At 34.7% G+C, this 27181-nt stretch overlaps 1 protein-coding gene across 6 annotated transcripts in view; it reads left to right on the top strand.

Moving 5' to 3' along the window:
* CTNNA3 (catenin alpha 3) overlaps window positions 1-27181 on the top strand; it is a 1783011-nt gene that overhangs the window by 1608211 nt on the left and 147619 nt on the right. For all 6 annotated transcript variants that reach the window (XM_045040980.1, XM_023240490.2, XM_045040981.1 and 3 more), the window contains one exon: window positions 20356-20537. In XM_045040980.1, coding sequence (XP_044896915.1) covers window positions 20356-20537 — 182 coding nt within the window. The remainder of the gene's footprint in view (window positions 1-20355; window positions 20538-27181) is intronic.

The following is a 27181-nucleotide window of genomic DNA, read 5'->3' as shown; positions in this document are numbered from 1 at the left end:
ACTAACACAATGTGTACTAGATAAAAAGAGTAAATATTTATTTTTGTGACCTCGGGATGATAAAGAACTCTCTATGATACCAAACACAGAAAAGCAAAGGAGAAAGCAGGCAAACTTTTCTCCTGATAACACACAAAAAAATAAATGAAAACAAACAAAGCCCAAGATTAAGGCTGAAAAACTGTTAAAATACATCAATTTGGAGAGCTAATGATCACAATTTACGTAAGAAAATGTTTATATATAAACAGATTTTCACCAATGAGAAAAAAAAAATGACTCCATTTCCACCACCTTACCTCCTGCCAACAGAAAAATGGGTGTAGGACCGGAAGAAGGTAGTCACAAAACAGACACGTGCATTTCCAATGAACATGTACATAGTTGCTCCCTCTCATCAGATTACACACACGCAAATGCAAACAGCAATGAAATACTGTCTTCTAACATATTTGCAAAAGTAAAAGATTGTTGATCTTCACTGTCAGAAAACTTTTTTTGGAACGTGGACACTTATACACAGTTTGTAGGGATATTAATTGGGGTAAACTTTTTGAAGAAAAATTGAAAAGTATGCACGGCAAGGCTTTATAAGAGTGTTTCCTCTTTGTCTTTAAGAATTCTTCCTCCAGGGGCGCCTGGGTGGCGCAGTCGGTTAAACGTCCGACTTCAGCCAGGTCACGATCTCGCGGTCCGTGAGTTCGAGCCCCGCGTCGGCTCTGGGCTGATGGCTCAGAGCCTGGAGCCTGTTTCCGATTCTGTGTCTCCCTCTCTCTCTGCCCCCTCCCCTGTTCACGCTCTGTCTCTCTCTGTCCCAAAAATAAATAAATGTTGAAAAAAAAAAGTTAAAAAAAAAAAAAAAAAGAATTCTTCCTCCAGATACATTTGCAGAGATGTACAAAAATATCACTGCCTACTCAATACACATAAATATATGCACAGAGACATATGAACATAGATACCTACCTGCCTCTGTGTGTGTGTGTGTGTGTGTGTGTGTGTGTGTGTATGGAAAATACCTGATAACCACTGAAAACTTGGAAAGAGATGATACTGGAGCTATACAATGAAATAAAATATTTAACGAGATGAAGCTACATTTTACAGACATTGAAATACCATATATTGAGTTTTAAAAATAAGAAATAACAGAACCATATATATACTGTGATCCGTTTTTGTAATATAATTTGTAAAAATAATCACATATATATGTAGTATTCAAGGACAACCACTACAATATCACTTTCAAATCTTTGGTGTATAAAACAGTATGCTGTAAATATACAAGTACTATGTATGAAAGTACACAGACAAAAAGAATTCCACCATACTATTTATGCATAACTTTATATACCCATATGGTCCAAATAAATTTTAGGAAAAAAATAGCTACCTATAGTTTTACTATTCAGAGAAAAACCATGGTTATAAATTCATTCCACAAACTAATAAACACATGGAATCTGTGTTAAAGTACTAGAACTCTAGTTAGTGACTAATTTTTCAGTCTGGTCCTAAATGATAGTGTAGAACTTCACCACTGCAAGTCTGTTGCAGAGTTATTATTAAAAATGGTAAGGTGAAACCAAAATAAAAGTCGAAAGACAGACTAACACACCAGATATTGTTACTGGTGGGAGAGTTTGCATTTTGTGAATGGTCTTGGTTCTTGGATTTCCCACAAAAGATTTACATGAGGATCCATGCCTGAATAAATACAGCCAGAAGGAAGGTACCAAGCACAAAGCAGGTTATTAAGGACAGTATACTCTCAAAATGGGAGAGCAGGCAGGGTCACAGGTGGCATTTGCACTGGGGTTAAGGGTGTCTTTTCCTTTTATGTTTGCATATGTTATGAGTCATGGCTATGGTGGTCTCTCACTGAGGTTGTTTCCAATCATCACAGGACTCCTCCTGCTGGTTGGAAGGGAGGATTTTGAGTCCTACAATGTTCTTGTCATGGACATCTTCCTTCATGGGGAGGTGGTGGAAAGGTGGTGGTGGTATGAAAACCACAATGTAAATATCAAATAATGAAGCTATAGGTTACCCTGAGGCAGAGGTTGAAGAGGAGGGCACATGTTCTGAACCCTGTGGCTCTTAGTCTATCAACCTAGTGTACTGGAAGCCATAAGGCCAGCATGGTAAAAGTCACAAAGTCAGGATGTTGTGCCCTCAGTCTTCTAATATATCCCCTATTTATCACCACCTTTGCTTCCAGCTCATATCTAACTAACTATCAATATTACTGGCCCCATAATCTGGTTAGTACATCTGGGGAGCAGTCTGAGCCAGTGTCCACTGACCCTTGGCCAAAACATTAGGCCTGCTGTACTATCGAGATTCTGGATCAGATGATTTCTTATTGTGGGGGCTATCCATGCCCCGTAGGACCTTTAGCAGCATCTCTGGCTTCTACCCAGTTGAGGCCAGTAGCACCTTCACCCCAGTTGTGACAACCAAACATCCCAGGAGATTGCCAGTGAGATGGGGCTGAGAGGGTAGGGGCAAGGTGAAACCAATCATGGTACCAGCCATTCTTTCTTGGGAATATTTGTCCTTTTTCCATTTGGGTCCTCCCTAATTATTTTTATGTTAAAATATTCTTCTTCTTGGGGCGCCTGGGTGGCGCAGTCGGTTAAGCGTCCGACTTCAGCCAGGTCATGATCTCGCGGTCCATGAGTTCGAGCCCCACGTCAGGCTCTGGGCTGATGGCTCAGAGCCTGGAGCCTGTCTCCGATTCTGTGTCTTCCTCTCTCTCTGCCCCTCCCCCGTTCATGCTCTGTCTCTCTCTGTCCCAAAAATAAATAAACGTTGAAAAAAAATTAAAAAAAATATTCTTCTTCTTTTTAATGTTTATTTATTTATTATCAGAGAGAGTGCAAACAGAGAAGGGACAGAGAGAGAGAGAGAGAGAGAGTGAGAGAGAGACTCCCAAGCAGGCTCTACGTTGTCAACACAGAGGCCAAAGCGGAGCCGGATCACATGAACCCTGAGATCATGACCTGAGCTAAAATCAAGACTCAAATGCTTAACTGACTGAGCCACCCAGGCGTCTCAAAATTCTTCTTTCTTTAAAAAAAATTGATAGTGGTAGTGAATGGTAAGGTTTTATGTGTTAAAGTTTTTCTTCTCCCTTCTTTTTTGTTTTGAATGTGTGTGGGTGTGTATGGGTGTGTGTTTTATGACCTTACTTGGTAAAAGAGAATAATTTGAGACATATGTTTATCCCCCACTTTTTTTAAAATTTTGTGGGCCTGTGAAATCCCCTGTTTAAGTACCTTTAGAAAAAGAAAACAGTCTATCTCATCTTTTACTTTGAAAATGTTTCTAATTACTATAGATTTTCTTTGTGAGCTGTTTGTATTGAGGCTGCAACAGACATGGTATATATATCTTTTGCAAAGATTCCTGCAAACACCCTGGAGTTTTACCTTTGAAAGCTTAACTCATTGAGGCCTTAATTTTATTATCTGTTTGTGCTCATCCATAAGCACAGCTTTATCTATATTCTCAGTGCTAAGATAGGCTCATGTGTCAGATGCTGCCTCTTGAGCAGAGTCTCATTTTTAGTTCATGAATGGAATTTTACGTGGAAAAACCTTATATTCTGCTAAGTATCTTTCGGATCCAGATGTTTGCCTCTTGAAATTCACATTCAGAAGACAAGAAGAATTACGTTTTGTTTATTTAATTTCACTATGTGTTCTGACCATATGGATTTAATTTATACACAGTGAGTGGCTTGCTAGGGCTGCTGATGGGGGAAAGGTATTGCCGTTAACCCTCTGTTTTCATTGTTGCAACAGCAAAGAAATGTTTTTATACATTTTGAGTCTCAGGCACTAATTGTACCAGATTTTTACATAAATACTCATGTAAAATAATTTCTTTGGAAGTGCAACAAAAGAAAGGAATTAGATTGCTCTGAGTTGCACATGGAGGGAAGAGTCCTTTAATTGAGATCTGACAATGTAATTTAGCAGTCGATTTCAGAACATATCAGTCCTTGTGATATTTATTTGGAAAATTATGATACTATAGGCAGTGTTATGGGAAGCTTAAATATATAAAAATGAGCTGGTTGCTTTTAGCACTTAAACTTGAATTCTTTGAGAACTGCTTGAATAGTCAGAATAACATGCCAACATTGTGACTCTCTGGGAACACTCTTCCATATTTTCTCCTTTTTTTTTTCTTTATCATAATTAAAAAAAATGAAACAAGACAAGGTAAACAATCAGGTTATATTATAAATAAGGAGACAGATTATTCAAAATAGCATACTATTAACTCATTACACAGATAAACTATAATCTATTCCAGTATACATGAATTGAACTTTGAAAATTGCTCTTGGGGTGTCTGGGTGGCTCAGTCGGTTGAGTATCCAACTTCGGCTCAGGTCATGATCTCACAGCTCATGAGTTTGAGCCCCACATCAGGCTCTGTGTTGACAGCTCAGGGCCTGGAGTCTGCTTCGGATTCTGTGTCTCCCTCTCTCTTTGCCCCTAACCTACTCACATTCTGTCTCTGTTTCTCTCAAAAATAAATAAACATTAAAAAAAATTAAAAAAGAAAAAGAAAATTTCTCTGGTCCAAATGATTGGATGATAACTGGTGGAAATATACCAACACCAATTGTAAGTTTACTATACAGAAAACTCATGTTGAGACTAAAATGACTTGTAGACTTCCAATCTAGGCCAGGAAGTGAATGAGTTAAATTCACTTCAGCGCTTCTCAGTCAGGTAACATTTCTTGTCATTTATTTCCCCCCACAATTTATTTCTCGCTAATATAATCATTTTGTTAATAATAGTGAATAAAAATACAACGTTAAAATTTTGAAGTGAATATCTCATTTTATTCTTGTTTGGCAAATATTTTTAAACTTTGTGTATGTGTGTGTGTTCTTTTGAAATATCATAAAGCTCAATCTTGGAAAAAGGAACTAGTAGGAAAGATTCTTTTGTGAGTTCTTCAGAGTCAATTTATCACATATTGCCTCACTTTGTAAATTCACAAGGAAGGCTTTATCACTTTCCATTGGAAGATTTCTTAATGATTCTTACCCTTATCAGGTAGAGTCCAGAAAGTCTCTGGAGAACAATTCCTTATTAGTGCCCCAGTGTTCTGTCCTATAAAATCCCAAGGAAGCTTAGTTGGATTGTTATACATCATCTTAAATAAGTAAATACACGTAGGTAGATAGATGGATGTTAGATACATAACATTGAAACATGCCTTTGAAATGTACGTATGAAACTTGCCTCTCACAAATTGTTCCAAACATTTCCTTTTTTTTCTTCAAGTTTTTATTTAAATTCCAATTAATTAACATACAGTGTTCTGAGAAAACAGTTCAGACTTTACCTGGAGATTTATTAAATTAATCTTTAGCTTAAGGAGGCTTAGAGCAAATAGAAATATGCAGTGTGTATAAAAATAAAACATATTCAACTCATCAAGATGAGTTCTTTTTCTAAGAATGATCTTTTTTCTTAATTGCAAAAATTCTACTGAGAAAAATGTTTATTTAGGAAGCATCTACTATAGGCACTACCTTGACAGCCAATCACATTTATTTACTTACTAAATAAGCCTACATTTTTCTAGGTAACCCAGTATTAGAAATCAAATTCGGTTTCTGGTAAATTTCAAAACATTGGGCTGAGTGCAGGAGGATCAAAAACTAATACCATTGTAATGGAAGATCTATTCATGTGGGAATAATCTACAATTGTGCCTATTTTATGTAACATTGTAGCCAGGCACACTTGTGGAGCCTGTAATGCTACATTTTTGGAAAGTACATTTGGTCTCTTCTGAAGACAGTACCATTCTTAGTGTCAATCAGTTGGAGAAGTGGGCTCTCAGGGAACTGGAAAAGAAAAATCCTTTCTCTCTGGGACTTGGCCACCTATGGTTATATTTGGACACAATAACGTCCAACTGAGTGCCTGCATGGTAAGTAATAAATACTAAAATGGTTTCCACAATACAGAGGGTAAAAAATAATTAGGATGCAATAATGAGCCAGATTTTAGATGCCTTTTTACCAAGACCATATTACTCTGCATCTGCCATTATTTCGTTTGTAACACTTTGTGTAATGTGTTACGGTAAAACCTTGGTTTGTGAGCATAATTCATTCTGGAAACATGCTTTTAATCCAAAGCACTTGTGTATCAAGGCGAATTTCCCCATAAGAAATAATGGAAACTCAGATGATTCATTCCACAACCCAAAAATATTCATATAAAAATAATTATAATACTGTAATATAAAATAAAATAATAAAGAAAATATAAAATATAAAGAAAATAAATGAATTAACCCACACTTACCTTTGAAAACCTTCGTGGCTAGTATGAGGGACACAATAGGGAGGGTTATTGTGTAGGATGACTTTTACTATCACTAACGGAATCACTGCTGTCTATTGGCTCAGTGGAATCTTTTTCTGCACGGGGGCCATCGTATACACTCGCACAGATGTTGAGCACAGTACAGTATTAATAAACTCTTATCATAAGGGTGCCTGGGTGGCTCAGTTGGTTAGGTGTCCAACTTTGGCCCCAGTCATGATCTCATGGTTCGTGAGTTTGAGCCCCACATCGGACTTTCTGCTGTCAGCCTTCTTCAGATCCTCTATCCTCCCTCTCTCTTTGCCCCTCCTCACCTTATTCTCTCTATCTCTCAAAATAAATAAGCTTAAAAATAAAATAAACTCTTGTCATATACTGTATTTAATGTAACTGGCAATAAGGCAGTAGAGGAGAGGGTCTATATCTTCAGGCAGTCTGATTTAGAATGAAGCAAAGCATTCCTAAGCTTACTCTTGTACAGAAAAGCAAAGGACTGTCCACGGGTGCTTTGAAGTGACAAAACAATACACTAGTGCCAATTGTGGGCACTTTCCAACATTCTGAAAAATCACTGATTTCTGGCAAACACCGTAACCTGAGACCAAGCATCCAAGCATGGGAGATGATCACCCACAATCCCACAGCAAGAGAGAGAGAACCATTGGCTCAGTGGTGATCATGTGATGTTCAGTATCACATACTACTGGTATTGCAAGACAATGTCAGTTATGAAGTTAAAAATTTTTAGAAATGTTTACTTGTATTGCAGAACACTCACAGAACAAATTACTCACAATCCAGGGTTTTCCTGTATATATATGATTTGGTATCATGTTAGATGGCTGTGGTTAGTTAAAAAAATATATAGAAAAGTTGCAATTGTAGTACAGGTAATTTTCATATACTTTTCACCCAGTTTCTCCTAATGTTGACATCTTGCATAACTAAGGTTTATTTGTCAAAACCAAGAAATGAACATTGGTATTATACTACTAATTAGACTGTAGACTTCATCAATTTTTCCACTAATGTTCTTTTTTGTTCTACATTTAAAGCCAACATCCAACATTTGTGTTTAGCTGTCACATTTACTAGTCTCCTGTAGATTAGGACAATTCCTTATCCTTCCTTCTCTTTCATGATCTTGATATTTTTGAAGAATATCAGGTATTTTATAGAATGTCCCTTAATTTAGATTGTTTGATTTTTTTTTCTCATGATTATTTTAAGGTTATGCATTTTCAGAGGGGATACCTACCATAGAATTCATGTGACCTCAGTCCATCAAATCAGAGGTACAAGATGTCAGTAGATCACAATTCTGGTGATGCTGGCCTTTGTCACGTGGTTAAAGTAGTGGTTGTTGGCTTCCTCACCATTGTAAAGTACTGTTATTTTTTTCTTTGTAATTATTAAATATCTTGGGGAAAATGCTTTAAGACTATTCAAGTCTCATTTCTTCTCAAATATTTATCTACTAATTTTCATATTCATCACTGAATCTTGCCTCAGTTATTATATTGGTGTTTGTCTAACAGTGATTTTCTATTTTCTTTATTTCATCTGCATTTGTTAATTAGAACTATAAGGAAGAACTGTCCCATCTTTTGCATTGTTTATTTATTCAATTATTTATTTCTATCATTATGTACTCATAGATACTTATTGTAGTCTATGGATTTTAATTCTGTTTTGTTGACCAAATTGTCCCACCTTTTGTATTGTCTCCTATTTCTTTTTAACATGTCCTCACTGTTAAAAATTTTTCATTTTTCAATTCAAAATTTTTCAATTTTTCATTGACTACTCTGATGAGTTAAAAAAAAGAGTCATGAACTTTTAGATTTTGGACTTAGTGTTGTCTTCAATGTGGGAGCAGTGTTTTATCCAATTTTCTACATCATCAGATGAAAACCAGATAAATTATATTTTGTGTTATTTCCATTCCCACTTTGTAAAGTTCCTACGTTACTCCTAAACACTTCCACAAATTTTTCCATACACACAAATTATGTATGTGGATGATTCGTAAATGTTTAAAATGTTGAGTCACTACAATATAGTGAAAAAGGAACAGAGGAGGTTAGTCTCAACTGAAAGCAATAGATCAGGGAGGACACAAATGCAGAGCAGAAACATGGCCTATGGGATTATAAGCCCTCAGAAATTAGTAGAGCGCTTGAGGGAGGGAATTTGCTATTCTCAAGGATGTATGATAAGGAGTTTGACTCAGTTTTATTTATTTTTTATTTATTTATTTTTTTAAATTTTTTTTAACGTTTATTTGAGACAGAGAGAGACAGGGCATGAATGGGGGAGGGTCAGAGAGAGGGAGACACAGAATCCGAAACAGGCTCCAGGCTCTGAGCTGCCAGCCCAGAGCCCGACGCGGGGCTCGAACTCACAGACCGCGAGATCATGACCTGAGCCGAAGTCGGCCGCTCAACCGACTGAGCCACCCAGGTGCCCTGACTCAGTTTTATTTAAATTCCAAAATATGATAACGTAACTATGGGTCTTAGGTCACAAGTGAACAAAAACATGGTCAATTAACCAGTAATATAGTCAAAAAATATTTGTGGATTTTCCAAAAAAAAAATACACACACATACATATATAATATATTAAAATACCTAGTAAGTGGTAGACAGGGTATATATCATACAAAATTCTAACTCTGCTTTTCTTTAGGGATTACATAATCCATATTCAACTAATAATAACATAATGAGAATAATGTTTTCAATCTCTTTTGCCATATGTATGTGATGACAGTTATTATCAGCATATCGCTATAGATTATTAATCATGGTACTATATTAAATCACAATAATGTAGGTATATATAAGCATAATATAAGCAAATGTCATGAATATTTGAAATTCTATGCCTCATTCCTCAGATTATTTTTCCCAAGAAAAATGTTAGAAAGATAGACTGTAGTGTTTAAATTCCTATAAACTATTGAAGGCAAATATGTTATATTTATATTCAGTTTTATGTAAAATACATGTATAAATTATATAAAATTTTATTTATTACAAATTATAATTAAGAAGCAATGAAACAAAGAAATAGTAGAGATGTAGAATTATATTTCAAATTATAGCAATTTTAGTGATACACCATTCATATACTTGTCAAGATTTTATCTTTAACAAAATATTTTAATTAGTTATAAGTGAACATTAAATATCACACCATCAAAGATATATGAAAATCATATTTAGTAAGACAGTTGGCTTCCTAGAACTCTTATAGAACAAGTTATTTTGAACCAAAATATATGTTTTTAAACTTAAAAAATAATTACTGGAATTGGTTTTCAAATTGTATTCCGTGCATGCTAATTTACCAAAGAGTAATAATAAATAACTTGACATTTTCTGCACTGGGAGATTTTAAGCTCCTTGAGAGCAGGAACAGTGCCGTATAACTCCACAATGCAGTAGAAAATCAGTAAATGCTGGGTGATGATGTTGCAGATGATTCATTGTGTATATTATGACCAAACATTGTTGTACTATGCTGTAATATACAGTGATAGGATAGAGGTACTTGTGATATTAGCAGGCAAGCTTATTCATAAACTGAAAGGGCCCCAATTATCTGAGCTTTCTGTATCCTCCTTGATAGATTTTCCCTCCCTTTCTTGGCCTCAGACTAGCACATCTCTTGTCTACTTCCAGTTTACTGTAAACAGGGGCGTGGAATTCAGGTAACCAAACTTCAACTGTGTGAGAAGTAAAAGTTACTAGGCTCTGAGTCACATCCTAAGGGTACTGTTTTGAATAAAATGAATGGGCTTCTACAGTTTGTTTCTCACAGCCTTTCCAATATTTATTTGTTGAATTGTTTCTTTGTTTTACATAGCTATGTGATTTTGAAAATATGAGGATTTCTGTATTGTTAGTCTTGGCAACACCAAAAGACAAAAGTATTTTAAAAACCTGGAATCATATTGTAAAGAAAACACAATGCATGTGAAATTAGATTCATCTATGTCCTTGCAACATTTTAATTAAAAAATAAAGCAAATATATAGGACTATTTAAATCAGAATACTCATATAAGCTTGACAAAGCATTTTCTTTTCTTTGAGATTATCTGTTTTGGAGGACAACTTATAATAACCCACCAACTTTGGTGAAAAAGAAACCAGAGGAAATATTTTAAAGGCTTGGTGTTAAATCAATGGTTATTATATACATATATATATATGTGTGTGTGTATATATATATATATATATATGTATGTATATATACATACATATACACACATACGTATTATACTATGTAATACTATAGGTACTATATTACTATATATTGTCTTATCTTATCTTATCTTATCTTATCTTATCTTATCTTATCTTGATCTCTTAGTCCCAAAGAACCTAGCACTGGACTTTCACTTATGACCGAAGAGAAGCAGAGCATCCTTAGGGATGTTGCAGATAGAATGGCATTTTGGGAGAAGAGAGTAGATTGTATGGCCTATAAAAGCTGTAATACCTTCAGTAAACAAGAACATAAAGCATACTATTTGTTTTCTTATTGTTTATTTTGAAAAAATCAAAGACACAGAAAAACTTAAACACACTGGGACAGTGTATGTCTGTATTTCCATGACCTAGATATAGCAGATTTAACCCAATGCTAGTGTGCTATATGCTTTTTTTTCCCCCTGAACTACTTCAAAGTAATTAGCAACATCTGAAGAAAATTAGCAATCCCTTCTTAATTTTGCCTCATACCCAGTTTATATTCAAATTTCTCCAGTTGACTCCCAAAGCAGCATTTATTTTTTTCTAGAACAAGGACACAAATTGAGTTCACAAATAAATATTGCGTTCTTTCTCAAATTGAAATTAACCCTCATGCTAAAAAACTTCTTGCAAATGAAACCATATATAGGGAGATGGATGGAAAAAAAAAAAACAGAAACGTTGGGGAGGGTTTCATTTATAGGAGACATGCACGTGTTCCCTATAGGCTTGATTTCCATGGTTGTTAAAAGTGGATATTAATAATATCTACCTTAAATAGTAGTTAATTAGCATAATTTTTCAAAAGTGGTTAGCAACATGACTGGCACATGGGAAGCATAAATAATGTTAATTGTCATTATTATTATTACCTATAGAACATAATTAAGTAAGCTTGATAAGTAAGCTGTTTTGAGCCACTCTTGAAGCCTATAAGGTTTTATAAAATAAGATAGTTTACACCTAAGGGATCTGTGAGTGTAACTCATGAGGTCGCAAGAGTGTTATCTTTGACAGATGAGGAAACTTAGAGACTTTTAAAGCTAATATATTTGTAAATTTGATTTAAAGGAATGTGCATAAAAATGTAAAAATGTATATCAGTCTTTAAAGCAAAGTTCAATTCCAACCCCTAAATGTCATTTTAAAATATTATGGAAAAGTTTTGTTAATGAATTCTCAGGAATATGTTTGAAATCACAATTTAGTATGCTTAAAATATCAATGCATAATACTTTTTTATGAATTTGTTCTCCAGATTTTAATTAAGTTGAATTTCTGCCAGCAGCAGTTCAGATTTTCTAAACTCCGGCAAAATGTCATACTATTTATATTTCTTATATATTAAAATGCACCCATTTCCCAAATGCCTCTGGGCTTATTAGCAAAAAAAAAAAAAAAAAAAAAAAAAAAAAAGACAAAAACAAAACCAAAAAAATAAAAAAAAAATAAAAAAAACATGTGCATAAATGCTACTATTAAATTTGATAAACTCTGGAGATGAGAATAAGAAAAATAAAAAAAAATATTTACCCATTATGCAAAAATCATGCACATGTGTTAAAAGTTTGCAGTACATTCGAATTTAATTTTCAAGTTCTAGCTACCCATTCACAAGAGAAATATTTAATTGGTTAGGAATTCCTAGTATTTATAAAATAAAAAAATAGTAATTGTGGCTTACATGTTAATAATATACTATTTCTGTGTTCCATTCAGGTTTATAGATAGGAAAGTAAAAGAGTTATATGATTTACTTAAGAATTAAATTTCCATGAAAAAGTTATACCTAAGTAAAGCAGAACAATTTTGTGGGAAGAGAGAACCACTAACAGCAACACATGGATTTAAAAAACAAATCTGATATTAACCAGTTGGCTAATATTTTCCAAGTCATTTCTCTTTCCTGGGACTCAGTTTCCTTATCTGCTAAATAAGCAATTTGGCTTTTGGAACTTCTGAGAATAAGAGAATTATAATGACCCTGTGTTTCTATATGGTTTGTTGCTCATGGCATATATTTACTCAATATAATTTACTTCGTCCCTGCCTAAGCTTTGTAAGGTAGCTAGATTAATGTATAAACTGTCCTTCACCACAATGTCGTGGACATTTTGGAGGCCAGGTGAAGGCATTTATATACATCAATCATAGTACCACTTACTAAGTCCCTAATATATTCCAGGCATCGTTATTTACAGATATAATTCGAATTGTCAGAAAACCCTGGGGCACTTGGGTGGCTCAGTCAGTTAAGCATCTGACTTCGGCTCAGGGCATGATCTCGCAGTTCACATGTTCAAGCCTCCCCCCCCAACCCCGCATTGGGCTCAGAACCTGGAGCCAACTTTGGATTCTGTGTCTCCCTCTCTCTCTGCCACTCCCCTGCTCATGCTCTGTCTTCTTCTCTCTCTCAAAAATAAATAATAAAAGCATTTTTAATAAAAATTTAAAAAAATAGAAAAGAAAACCCCTAATAAATTTATCATAATTTTAACATGTGATAAAATTGGGGTTGAGGATGCTTAAGGTACTTGCTACAAAGCTGGCACTTGGCAGAGTTGGAACTTGGATAGAGGTCTGTATGACAACTATTTTTGCATTTTTCCTATTGTACTGTGTTTTTCTTTTCTTTTGGTCTTTTAAAGAGATAAAGTCATGAAAGTGTTTATAATAAATAATGTAAGCATATTAACACATTAGGTAGGAGTAATGAGCATAATGAAATAAAAAGCAGATGAAAAGAAGGTTAAGAACTATTGTGCTGTTAATACAGTCTTAGAGGAATACTGAGGACCCGAGTTTGAAAGTGGACAGGAAAATGTATGGGAGAGATTGATTTCTACCTTGTAGAGATAGAAGCTTGAAAAGTGTGTAAATGTAGATGACAATTAAAATGAAAGATTCATGTTATAAAATTTTGATCCTACAAGCCTATTCTTTATCTCTCTCCTATTTCTTTTTTTTTTTTTTAATATTTTTTTTTTCAACGTTTATTTATTTTTGGGACAGAGAGAGACAGAGCATGAATGGGGGAGGGGCAGAGAGAGAGGGAGACACAGAATCGGAAACAGGCTCCAGGCTCCGAGCCATCAGCCCAGAGCCTGACGCGGGTCTCGAACTCACGGACCGCGAGATCGTGACCTGGCTGAAGTCGGACGCTTAACCGACTGCGCCACCCAGGCGCCCCATCTCTCTCCTATTTCTATTAGCAACTATAAACATTTATATACATGCATATATATGTCCTACTTTCAGGAAACTTACATTCTGGGGGAAGGAGAATAATAAAACACACATAAACATATAGGTATGCATGTATATGAGAAGGAGAGAGAGACTACTATTATTCTGAAAGGTGTTTCTGCTTTCAAAGTCCTTTTCTCAAGTAAGATAGGATATACATGTTCATGAATAATTAGATTATAAGACAGACTAATATGAATCATTTTGAGGGGAGAAATGATAACATGTTCTGAAATTTAAAAAATAATAATTATGGGGTATCTGGGTAGCTCACTCAGTTGAGTGTTCAATTTTTTAATAATTTTTTTAATGCTTATTTATTTTGAGACAGAGAGAGGCAGAGCATAAGCAGGGGAGGGGCAGAGAGAGACACACACAGAATCCAAAGCAGGCTCCAGGCTCTGAGCTGTCAGCAAAGAGTCTGACGTGGGACTCGAACCCACAAATGATGAGATCATGACCTGAGCCAAAGTTGGACACTTAACCGACTGAGCCACCAAGCACCCCGAGTGTTCAATTCTTGATTTTGGCTCAGGTGATGATCCCAGGGTCTGCATCAGGTTCTGTGCTAGTCATGGAGCCTGTTTGAGATTCTATATGAATTTTCTACTTTAAATAAATTCAAGGGTGGTATTTGAGGAATTAATATTCTTTATTCAGTAAGGAGTCATGGAAGCTCCTGTCTTTAGTTGAAGATTTTCACAATGCTATTAAAATCAGAAAGATTATACAAAGTGATAACAAGACAAAAGGATTGAAAAAGAAAGAGAAAATTGACCTGAACTTGTATAGTAGTACTGGGAATACAGACAAAGAGACAGATGTGATTAAAGTATTAGAGATTAAATGGATCAGCTTTCTGCCTAACAGAAGGGGATACATAAGGAAAGGAAAGAAGTTTTTTTTTGTCTTTTTTTTTTTTTTTTTTAATGTTTATTTATTTTTGAGAGAGAGCGAGCAGGGGAGGGGAAGAGAGAAAAAGGGACCAAGAATCCAAAGCAGGCTCTGTGCTGACAGCAGTGAGCCAGATGCGGGTGCTCAAACTCACCAACCCTGAGATCATGACCTGAGCCAAAGTCGGTGCTTAACTGACTTCTGACTTCCCAGGTGCCCCAGAGAAAAAGTTTTTAAAAGAGATTTAAGGGGCGCTTGGGTGGGTCAGTCAGTTAAGCATCTGACTTTGGCTCTGGTCCTGATCTCATGGTTCATGGGATCGAACCCATGTCAGGCTCTGTGCTGACACCTTAGAGCCTGGAGCCTGCTTCAGATTCTGTGTCTCCCTCTCTCTCTCTCCCCCTCCCCCACTCATGATCTGTCTCTGTCTGTCTCTCTCTCTCAAAAATAATTATAAATAAAAAAAGTAAAAATAAATTTAAAAATTAATAAATAAAAGAGATTCAAACTGGGTGGCAGGCAGTACTTCTGAGAAATACAAAACTCAAGAGGATAAAGGATTTGGCAAATGTTGGCAAACTATAGCCAGCAGTCAAATCTGGCCCGCCAACAATTTTTGTACAGCCCCTGAGCTAGGAATGTTTTTTACATTTTTAAGTGGTTGAATAAAATTAGAATAGATGTAATCAGAATAATATTTTAGGCACATAAAAATGATATGAAATTGAAGTTTCAATGTCCATATAAAATTTTTTGGAACACAGCCACACTCACTTGTTTGCACAGTGTCTTTGGCTACTCTTGCATTACAACAGCAGCAGAACTAAGTATTATGGTAGAGCAGTATGGTGTGGCCTGCAAAGCATAAAGTATTTACTATTTTCCCCTTTACAGAAAAAAATTTACTACCCCCTGCTTTAGAGATAATTTTATAAAATATATTGTATATCATATATATATACTTGAAAATGCCTAAAATGGTCATGGAAGATTACAACTTTTATTGAAAAAGGAAGGTAACACTAGAAATAGAATTCTGAGGATCATTATGTAAAGTGAACTGAGTCTGTTATTGCAAGTTAACAGCTGGAATTAAAAAAAATAAAGAAAATAAAAAGTGCTTCCTACACATTTATTCATTTGATCTATAAGGCATGCTGTGAGGCAAATATCATTGTCTCTAGTTTATAGATGAGGAAACAGATTCTAGAAAATATGTGACTACACTTTGGAGAATAATTGCATTCAAAAGTAGAAGGTGGTAGAGAAACACCATTGAGTATGAATATTTTGATATATCATGGGCAATATTGCTCATGTTGGTTGGCATAGTAATAGGACAAAAACTCGAGGCTAGAGTCTCTAGGTTTGCATACTGGTTCTACTACTTGCTAACACTACAGTCTTGAGTTAATAACTTAACCTTTTGGACACTCAGTTTCATAATCCATTAAAGTTAGGGTAATAATATATTTACCTCATAGGGCTAATATGAAGAGTGAAGTTTAATACATGTAAGATGCCTAGGGAGTGTCTGGATTATATAAGTGTTAGCTATTTTTGCTTTTAGCAAGAGATTTCAAAAATCAGTTAACACACAATAAAATCTCATTCAGATGGAAGTGACTCAAAAAATGTTTGATAGCTATTCATATCACAGTTCGAGTCTATATATCTGGGCAGGAGTGGAGACATACTGCCAGCCAGCAATAGCATCAGATTCCATTTACCTGATTTGTTTCAATCTTTATTTCTTTGCTTATTCTGCACACATTTATACAAAAGGAATTTTTGCTCAGAATTCCAAAATATCAAGTATTCTCTTAAGTTCTGTTTTGAAATTTTCATAGTGACTCAAATTGATTAATAGCACATAATAAATCATCCACAGAAGCACTAAAAATCTTCAGTAGAGGTGTCAGTCAGTAATTTAATGCTTTTCTGATGTTGTGGTTCCTCCTGTGGGAGAGTCAGAATTCACTAGGCCTTTCAATTTTATAAACTATTGCCCAACTTTTGGCCCTTATCTTGTCAGAAGTAAACATCTGGTGATTATAATTCAGCATGTGAGTTGAGATGTTATTAAGGAAATCGAGTGCAACCGATGAGATTCCAGTCCGTGACAGGGTCAGCCTTGGTGTTATCCAATAATCAACTCTGTTCCCTGCATGGCAGGTGGGTAGCAGTTGCAATTACTGTCATTTTGTGTCTGGAGAAACTTAGACAAGAGGGTTAAATGACTTACTAAAGGTCATATTGGAAAACAGTGGCATTCCAAGGAATAGAACTTAGAATACGCTTACCCAGATCCCCTCTTGAATAGTTTGAACATTTTTATGAGGATAGTGAGTAATTTTTCATGATATGCTAGTGCATACTTCAAAATTATTTATTATATACAGATTCATGGATTTATTATCTCTGAGACAAGAAGACATGAGACATAAGAAGAGGTCCCATTTGAATCTACCTACATCTATTATTATTTGAAAGTTTAAACACTTCTTTTTATGAAAATGGAGAGAATGATAATGATCAGTAGTCAAGACGGAGAAAATTTATTTCAATTTTTGAGCTAGTTTAATGGGTTAGTATCTTATAATTTACTTAATGAGCTTTCATACTATTGATTTCAGACATAAGTGAGCTGTATCTTCACTTACGTTCCTTGCTGTATGCCAGCAGTAGTAAGGGTTGCTTTTATTTTAACAGGCCACATTTCCTGAGAAATGTGAAGAAGAAACTACAAACTGTATTCAGAGTATAGCTCATCAGTTAAAAGCCTATTCCTATGAGCGTCAGGGTGGTTCAGTCGATTTAGCATCTGACTTCAGCTCAGGTCATGATCTCATGGTTCATGAGTTTGAGCCTCGCATTGTGCTCTCTGCTGTCAGCACAGAGCCCTCTTCAGATCCTCTGTCCCCCTCTCTTTCTGCCTCTCCCTGCTCATTCTCTGTCTCTTTCTCTCTCTCTCTCTCTCTCAAAAATAAATAAACATTAAAATAAATTAAAAAGCCTATTCCTCTGCACTTAATTTAATTCTTCAAATAAAATAGTGCAAGTATGCAAATTTTTTATTTTTATTTATTTTTTATTTTTTTTCAACGTTTTTTATTTATTTTTGGGACAGAGAGAAACAGAGCATGAACGGGGGAGGGGCAGAGAGAGAGGGAGACACAGCATCGGAAACAGGCTCCAGGCTCCGAGCCATCAGCCCAGAGCCTGATGCGGGGCTCGAACTCACGGACCGTGAGATCGTGACCTGGCTGAAGTCGGACGCTTAACCGACTGCGCCACCCAGGCGCCCCAAGTATGCAAATTTTAAGTGCTAGATATGTTAATATATTTTGATAATTTTCTTGCTGAATAGCAGATAGCCATCATTTATTGATCATTCAATGTGTGTCAAACATTATGCTAAGGAATTTAGAAGAAGCTTCAAATTGGAAAGCCTCATTGTTTATTTTCATGACTAGGTTAGAACTGAAGAATGGATAATTAACGCTGAGATTTCAGAGACACCAAGTTATTTTAGACCCTGGGTTAGCCTGATACTAAATAGATAATAAATGCTAGATACTTGATATTGGTTCTTTGATTATTATTATTTTGCTGGATTTTCCATTGAACATTCTTATAACTCCTTCATTCATGTAATTTAAGCATTTTTGCTTTTATACACTATTGATTCAATAAAGTGTATTTCAACTATTTTGAGCCTAGTGTTCAGAATATTTTGATGCTTTTTGAGATGATTTCTCCTTACTTCCACATGTATAGGGGAAATCTGGAAATATATAGGTATTATAAATATCACATATTCTTTGATAATAATCTAATAAGTAACATTTACTTAAATGATTTATCCTTTTTTAACTACCCTCTCTGAGACTCATGTACTCATTTTATTAGAATGTATATGGAAATTTTTTTGAGAGTATGATTGCCCAGACTGTCGTGTGAGATTTTATGGCCTTGATACTATTGAATCACTTTTACTTCAAGATTCTTTTTTATTTGACAGATGGTTATGGGTCCCAGATGCTAAGGCTGTGAATGTGGTGGTTTAGGGGTATAGATGGTATTCTACCCATCCCACATTTCAAATTGCAAGTGAAAATACACGTTGCATATTGTACAAAATTTGATATATTCAAAGAATAGTACTATGCCAACACATCAACCCTACTTTTCATAGAAGAACACCTCAAAACTCAGGATGCTAATTAGTGAGGGCTGCCTTAATAAACCCTGTCCATAACATTTTTACTCTTCCCTCAAAGTAGTTTTTCAACGTTTATTTATTTTTGGGACAGAGAGAGACAGAGCATGAATGGGGGAGAGGCAGAGGGAGAGGGAGACACAGAGTCGGAAACAGGCTCCAGGCTCTGAGCCATCAGCCCAGAGCCTGACGCGGGGCTCGAACTCCCGACCGCGAGATCGTGACCTGGCTGAAGTCGGACGCTTAACCGACTGCGCCACCCAGGCGCCCCTCAAAGTAGTTTTTATATACATGCATATTTGAATGTGTACATGATGACAAAATACACATATACATCCTTATAATTTTAAATATGTGTTTATCTAATACATATGATTTATATATGTATACTATTATTGTTTTGCAGTATATATTCAATGTTTGCATAAGGATCTATCTGAATGTATATACATACAAGGATAAATAGACATAATGTCAATAGACATTTCAAGATAATTTTGTTATACTTCCACCTTTTGAAGCATACTATTGGTACAATTAGATAAAATATATGTCTGGGGCACCTGAATGGCTCAGTCTGTTGAGCATCTGACTCTTGATCTTGGCTCAAGTCATAATCTCATGGTTCATCAGATTGAGCCCTTCATCAGTCTGTGTGCTGACAGCATGGAGCCTGCTTGGTATTTTCTCTTCCTCTCTCTCTGCCTTTCCCTTGCTTATGCTCTCTCTCTCTCTCTCTGACTCGCTCTCAAAATAAATAAATAAACTTTAAATAAATAAAGTATATGCTTTTCTAATATATGAGATGTATTATATTAAGTCTGAATTAATTTAAAGTTGTATTGCATCAGAAATTTGAGAAATCTCGGGGTGCCTGGGTGGCTTAGTCAGTTAAGCATCTGACTTTGGCTCAGGTCATGATCTCAGGGTTCATGAGTTGGAGCCCTGCATTGGGATCTGTCCTCACAGCTCAGAGCCTGGAGCCTGGTTCAGATTCTGTGCCTCCCTCTCTCTGCCCCTCCCCTGCTCATGCTCTGTATCTCAAAAATAAATAAGCATTAAAATTAAAAAAAAAAGAAATTTGAGAAATCTCACATTTATATTAAGGAGTAGATTTAAATATGTCAGACACCAAATTATACATTGTTATTCTCAGTTCTAGAGCAAACATTCATAATTTAAGAAATTTTTCATATGAAAAATTATGCCTGGAAAGTTTTGATTATATCACTTAAAAAAAACACATCTGTGTTTTTGAATGAATGAGTTTAAGAATATCCTATAATGACCACTTCTGCCTAAAATGCTCTTTGATATAATGGAATGCTTATAAATATAATTATCATGTGTTTTAGGCTAAGATGACTCAGTTGCCTGAGTCAGAAAAGGAAAAGATTGCTGAGCAAGTTGCTGATTTCAAGAAAGTAAAGAGTAAACTGGATGCTGAGATTGAAATATGGGATGATACAAGCAATGATATCATTGTTCTGGCTAAGAAGATGTGTATGATTATGATGGAGATGACAGACTTCACAAGGTAATTATGTAGAAAATGATGCACAACGTTTACAATGGGTTAGAAACATTTGTCAAAGTACTGAAACCTAAGTTTCTCTGAGTGGCAGGTGCTTAAAACCAAGTGGTAGAAGAAACACAAATACTATAGTATTAGAAAGTTGTAGGTGGGTAGGTCTAGAAGTTTTGGTAAGTAAATATGGAAAAGTTAGTTTCTCATAAACTGCCAAAAAGTGAGTTTAGAAACCTAAAGAGATTTCTAATATCTCCTCCCCTTAGGAATCTTCTCTATGTATCATATTAGCATATTATTTTACAAAGAAATTGGGAAATCAAATTATGATCTCGGTTGGAGCTCTCTGAATGTTTGCTTTCCATAGCTTCATGATTTTAGTTGTAGTGATATATGTGTCATCAAGATTTGTGATATCTTTTGCTACCGAGACATCAAACAAATATATTTTAAATCACAGTGACTTAATAATATACATGAAAGAATCATACATTGTGTGTAAATTCCAGAAGCAATAAAATGTTTATTATAGCTTGAAAATATTATTTTATAGAACTATCCAAAAAGCAGTAAAATAAATAGTTCTTGCCCTACCAGTTACTTAAATATACAAAACTACAATTAAGCTAATTTAGTGTTGGTGTAATTATAAAAGCCACAGAAAGAATACTCTGAAACAGACCTGTTATACTCACTTATGTCACCATACATTATGCACAAAAATAAATTTTGGATAGAGTAATAAATGTAAAATTAAAATCATAACAAGTGGAAAAATATGCACAAATCTTTTATATTAAGATTGAGAAAGGTTTTCCAAGCCTTGGAGAAAAAGGAAGAACTTATAGAAAATAATTATTTAATTGAACCACATTAAAAATTCTGTAGATCAGTAAAATGTCCCAAATAATATTGAAATATAAATGGATAATTGGGTAAACATTTCTAATAAAAAAACAAAAATATTATGTCATTTATATATAAATAATACCTAAGACATTATACAGAATAAAGACCCAAATATCCTAGAAAATGAAAACAAGACATGAACAGGTAATTCAGTTTCTCCACATAAAAGATATGACTCATAAATATGTGAATTATATTTAACCTAAAATAATTTAAAATAAGGTAAATTTTAAATTTATAAAATTGGACAAAACTTTTAAAATAGGTTTATTACAAGGAGGATATGGTGATGAAATCATATGTTGGCATAAGCCTTATAGTAATTTGGCAAAATGTATAAACTAAAAACTTTTGTAAACTTTGACATTATCTGTATCTATATCATCTATATCTATATCTATATCTATTTCTGTACATTACATACACAGTTTCATAAAGAATGCCTTTTATTTATTTATTTTGGTTACATAGGTAAAGGAAATGAAATAACTATCTTGAGGAAATTTCTGCATTCCCATTATCATTGCAGCATAATTCACAATAGCCAAGATATGGAAACAATGTTGGTGTCCCTCAAAAGATGAATTACTAAAGAAAATGTGGTATCTATGTTGATAGCTGGGTAGATAGATAGGAAGATAGACAGATAGATTTATATATGATGGAATATTTTTCGGCCATAAGAAAGACTAATACTGGATGGTATCACTTATATGTGGAATCTTAGAAAAAAATCAAACTCATAGAAACAAATGAATGGTGGGCAGTGAGGGGTAGAGGAAATGGGGAGATGTTAGTCAAAGAGCACACACTTTCAGTTGTAAGATGAATAAACTCTAGGAGTATCTAATATACAGTATGGTGACTATTGTTAATAATATTGTATTACATACTTGAAATTGGCTGAGAGTAGATCTCATGCACACACAGAAAAGATAACTATGTGAATGATGGATGTATATATTTTCATATGCATATATGTGTATATGAAAGATATATATATATATATATATATATATATATACTCTAATTATTTACACTACAGAATGAAATCACTTCTCATTGCCCTATTTATCAAACTGAGATTAAACATTGCTTTAGTTTATATTTCTGTCCATAATGTGCTGTTTTCCATATAAATCTATGGACACTTTAAACCATGTCTAAACTCTAATTCAACTTTTTACAGGAAATGTTTCCTTCATGTATGTTTCCTACATAGGTTAATTATATCAGTGATATAATAATTAAAATGCTATTTATTAATCCTTATTTTCAGAACCAGCCTATAACATAAGTATGGGGGATTTAATTATTGAGAATAATATAAATATTACCTATCTTAACAAAAAAGAAGATGTAGTGGAGAGAAGTTGCAGTATGAATAAGACATGGAGAGAGCACTAAAAGGCAGAAGAGTGAAAGTGGGTATCTTTTCATCATATATAGATGGAAGCAAAGATATAACTAACACATAAAATAAAAAACTGTTATGAATAAAATGATATTATCAAGGATTGTAAATATAAACAATGAAGGTATATAAATTCATCAAACTAAGGAAAGGAGGGGGAGAAAAAAAGACGAAGTCTTATAAGTGACCTAAATTCTCGTTTTTAGGAAAAGTCAATAAATTATATCTTAGAGAAGAAAGTATATTGTTTAGAGGTAGGGAGATCCTCACAAGAAATGAAATCATACAAGGTTAAAAGTACCTGATTTCCCTTTGTAGAGGTAAGGATTGCTTTTCATAAATTGTTATTATTTAGTTGGTTTCACCTTGCTTCTCTCTCTCTCTCTCTCTTTATGTAGATAGATAGATAGATAGATAGATAGATAGATAGATAGATAGATATCCATCCATCAATTCACATAGTTATCTTTTCTGCGTGTGCATGAGGATGCTTAAGATCCACTCTCAGCCAAAACACAGCAGCAATTGCACACAGATACATACACAAGATATTTCCTGAAGCTCCAGGCCCTGGATAGTGTATAACCTCTTCTTAATAAAGTCATTACTCTCAGGATCAGGAAACATACCAAGTTTTCCTGCCACTCAGAAAAAGACAGAGACCTAGACAAATGCCAAGACAGAGGAATTCATCCCAAAAGAAAGAGCAAGAAAAGGTCATGGCCAGGGATCTAATGGAAACAGATATAAGCAATATACCAGATCTAGAATTTAAAATAAGATTAATAAGGATACTAGTTGCACTTTAGAAAAGCATAGAAGACACCAGGGAGTTCCTTACTGCAGAGATAAAGGACTTAACTAGTCAGGCCAAAATAAAAAATGCTATAACCAAGATGTGAAACTGATTGAATGTAATGAGACAAGGATGGAAAAGGCAGAGGAACAAACAAGTGATATAAAAAATAAAATTATGGAAAATGATGAAGCTTAAAACTAGAGGGGAGGAAAAGTATTGGACATGAATGTAGACTTAGAGACCTCAGCAACTCCATTAAGCATAGTATTATTCATACCATAGGAATTCCAGAAGAAGAGAGGGAAAAGGGGGCATAAGGTTTATTTGAGCAAATTATAGCTGAAAACTTCCCTAATCTGGGGAAGGAAACAGACATCTAAATCCAGGAGGTGCAGAGAACTCCCATCAAAATTTAAAAAAGCAAGCCAACACCAACACATATAATAGTAAAATTTGCAAAATACAGATATAAGTAAGCAGCAAGGGAAAAGAACTTCCTAACTAACAAGGGAAGACAAATCAGGTTAGAGCAGACCTTTCCATAGAAACTTGGCAGGGGAGAAGGGAGTGGCATGATATATTCAATGTGCTGGATAGGAAAAATGTTCACCCAAGAAAACTCTATCCAGCAAGTCTGTCATTCAGAATAGAAGGGGAAATAGAGTTTCCCAGCCAAACAAAAACTAAAGAAGTTTGTGACCTTTAAACCAGCTGTGCAATAAATATTAAAGGGGACTATTTAGTGAGAGAGAATGACCAAAAGCAACAAAGACTAGAAAGGAGCAGAGAAAATCTCCATAAACACTGTCTTTACAGGTAATACAATAGCACTAAATTCATATCTATCAATAATCACTCTGAATGTAAACTGACTAAATGCTCCAATCAGGAGACATAGGGGAGCACCTGGGTGGCTCAGTTGGTTAAGTGTCTAACTTCAGCTCAGGTCATGATCTCACAGTTTGTGAGTTTGAGACCCGTGTCAGGCTCTGTGCTGAAAGCCTGGAGCCTTGAGTCTGCTTCAGGTTCTGTGTGTCTGTTTCTCTCAAAAATAGACATTAAAAAAGAGAGAGAGAGATAGGGTATTGCAATGGATAAAACACAAGATTCATCTATATGCTGCCTTTAAGAGATTCATTTGAGACCTAAAGTCACCTGCAGATTAAAAGTGATGGGATGGAGAACGATTTATCATGCTAATGGACATCAAAAGAAAGCTGGAGTAGCCATACTTATATCAGAAAAACTGAATTTTATACCAATGGCTGTAACAAGAGATGAAGAAGTTCACTATATCATAATAAAGGGGTCTGTCCAACAAGAAGATCTAACAATTGTAAATATTTATACTCCCAACTTGACAGAACCTAAATACATAAAAATTTAATAAAAAACATAAAGAAACTCATTGATCATAGTACAATAATAGGTACTTTAACGCCCCACTTACAACAATGGACAGATCATCTCAGCAGAAAATCAACAAGGAAACAATGGCTTTGAATGACACTGGACCAGGTGGTTTCAACACATATATTAGAACATTTAATCCTAACCCATAACAATACACATTCTTTTGGAGTGCACATGGGACATTCTCCAGGATAGACCACATATAAGGTCAAAAATCAGTCTTGGACAAATACAAAATGATTAAGGTCATAACACATATATTTTCTGACCACAACACTATGAAATTTGAAATCAACCACAAGAAAAAATTGGGAAAGACCACAAGCATATGGAGGTTAAAGAACATACAACTAAATAATGAATGGGCTAACCAGAAAATTAAAGAAGTAAAAAAAAAAATACATGGAAAAGTGACAATGAATTCAAAACAGTTCAAAACTTTTGGAATGCAGTAAAAGCTGTCATAATAGGGAACTATAAAGCAATATAGGTCTATCTCAAGAAGCAAGAAAAAATCTCAAAACACAACTTAACCTTACACCTAAAGGAGCTCGAAAAAGAACAAGATGTGAAGGCTAAAGCCAGTAGAAGAAGGGAAATTATAATAAAGATTAGAGAAGAAATGAATGATATAGGGGAAAAAAAAGTTGAACAGAATAATGAAACCAGGAACTGGTTCTTTGAAAGAATTGATAAAATTGATAACCCTCAGCCCAACTTATAAAAAGGAAAATAAAAAGGACCCAAATATATAAAACCTCAAATGAGAGAGGGGAGATCACAACCAACACCACAGAAATACAAACAACTATAAGAGAATATTATGAAAACTAAACATCAACAAATTGGGCAATCTGGAAGAAATGGATAAATTCCTAGAAATATCTAAACTATCAAAATGAAACAGGAAGCAATAGAACATTTGAACAAACTGATAACCAGCAAAGAATTGAATCAGTTATCAAAAATCTCCCAACAAACAGAAGTCCACGGCCAGATGCCTTCCTGGGGGAATTCTACCAAACTTTTTAAGAAGAATTAATACCTATTCTTTTTTTTTTTTTAAGTTTATTTATTTTGAGAGAAAGAGAAAGAGGGCAAGCAGTGGAGGGGCAGAGAGAGAGGGAGAGAGAATTCTTAGCAGGCTCTGCATGTCAGCACAGAGCTGCACATGGGGTTCAAACTCAAGAATTGTGAGATCATGACCTGATCTGAAATGAAGAGTCAGATACTTAACCAACTGTGCCACCCAGTCACCCCCGTACCTATTCTTTTGAAACTGTTCCAAAAAATATAAATGAAAGGAAAAGTTCAAACTCGTTCTATGAGGCCCGCATTACCTTGATTCCAAAACCAAAGACTCCACTAAAAATAAGAATTATAGGCCAGTATCCCTGATGATCATGGATGCAAAAATTCTCAACAAAATAATAGCAAACAAATCCAACAGTACATTAAAAGAGTCTTTCACCAAGATCAAGTATGATTTATTCCTGGGTTGCAAGGATGGTTCAATATTTGCAAATAAATCAACAGGATACACCACATTAATAAAAGAAAGGATAAGAACCATATGATCTTATCAATAGAGGAAGAAAAGCATTTGATAAAATATAGCATCCATTCTAGACATTCTCAACAAAGTAAGGACAGTGGGAACATACCTCTACATCATAAAGACCATATATGAAATACCCACAACTAATATAATGCTTGATGGAGAAAAAAAAGAGAGTTTTTCCTTTATGGTCAGGAACAAGACAGGGATATCACTCTCACCGTTGTTATTTAACATAGTACTGGAAGTCCTAACCTCAGCAATCAAACAAAAACAAGAAAAAAATCGAAAGGAATCCAAATTGTCAAGGAAGAAGTCAAACATTCACTATTTGTGGACAACATTATATTCCATGTAGAAAACTTGAAAGACTCCACCAAAAAATTGCTAGAACTCATTCAAAAATTCAGTAATGTTGTAGGATACAAAATCAATGTAGAGAAATCTGTTGCATTTCTATACTCCAATAATGAAGCAGCAGCAAGAGAAATCAAGGAATTGATCCCATTTGCAATTGCACCAAAAACCATTAGATACCCAGGAATAAACCTAACCAAAGA

The sequence above is a fragment of the Felis catus genome, chromosome D2 (assembly GCF_018350175.1).
Source record: "Felis catus isolate Fca126 chromosome D2, F.catus_Fca126_mat1.0, whole genome shotgun sequence".
In the NCBI taxonomy this organism is placed as follows: Eukaryota; Metazoa; Chordata; class Mammalia; order Carnivora; family Felidae; genus Felis; species Felis catus.
The sequence above is the reverse complement of the archived record's forward strand: the minus strand, read 5'-3'. Positions and strand labels throughout refer to the sequence as shown.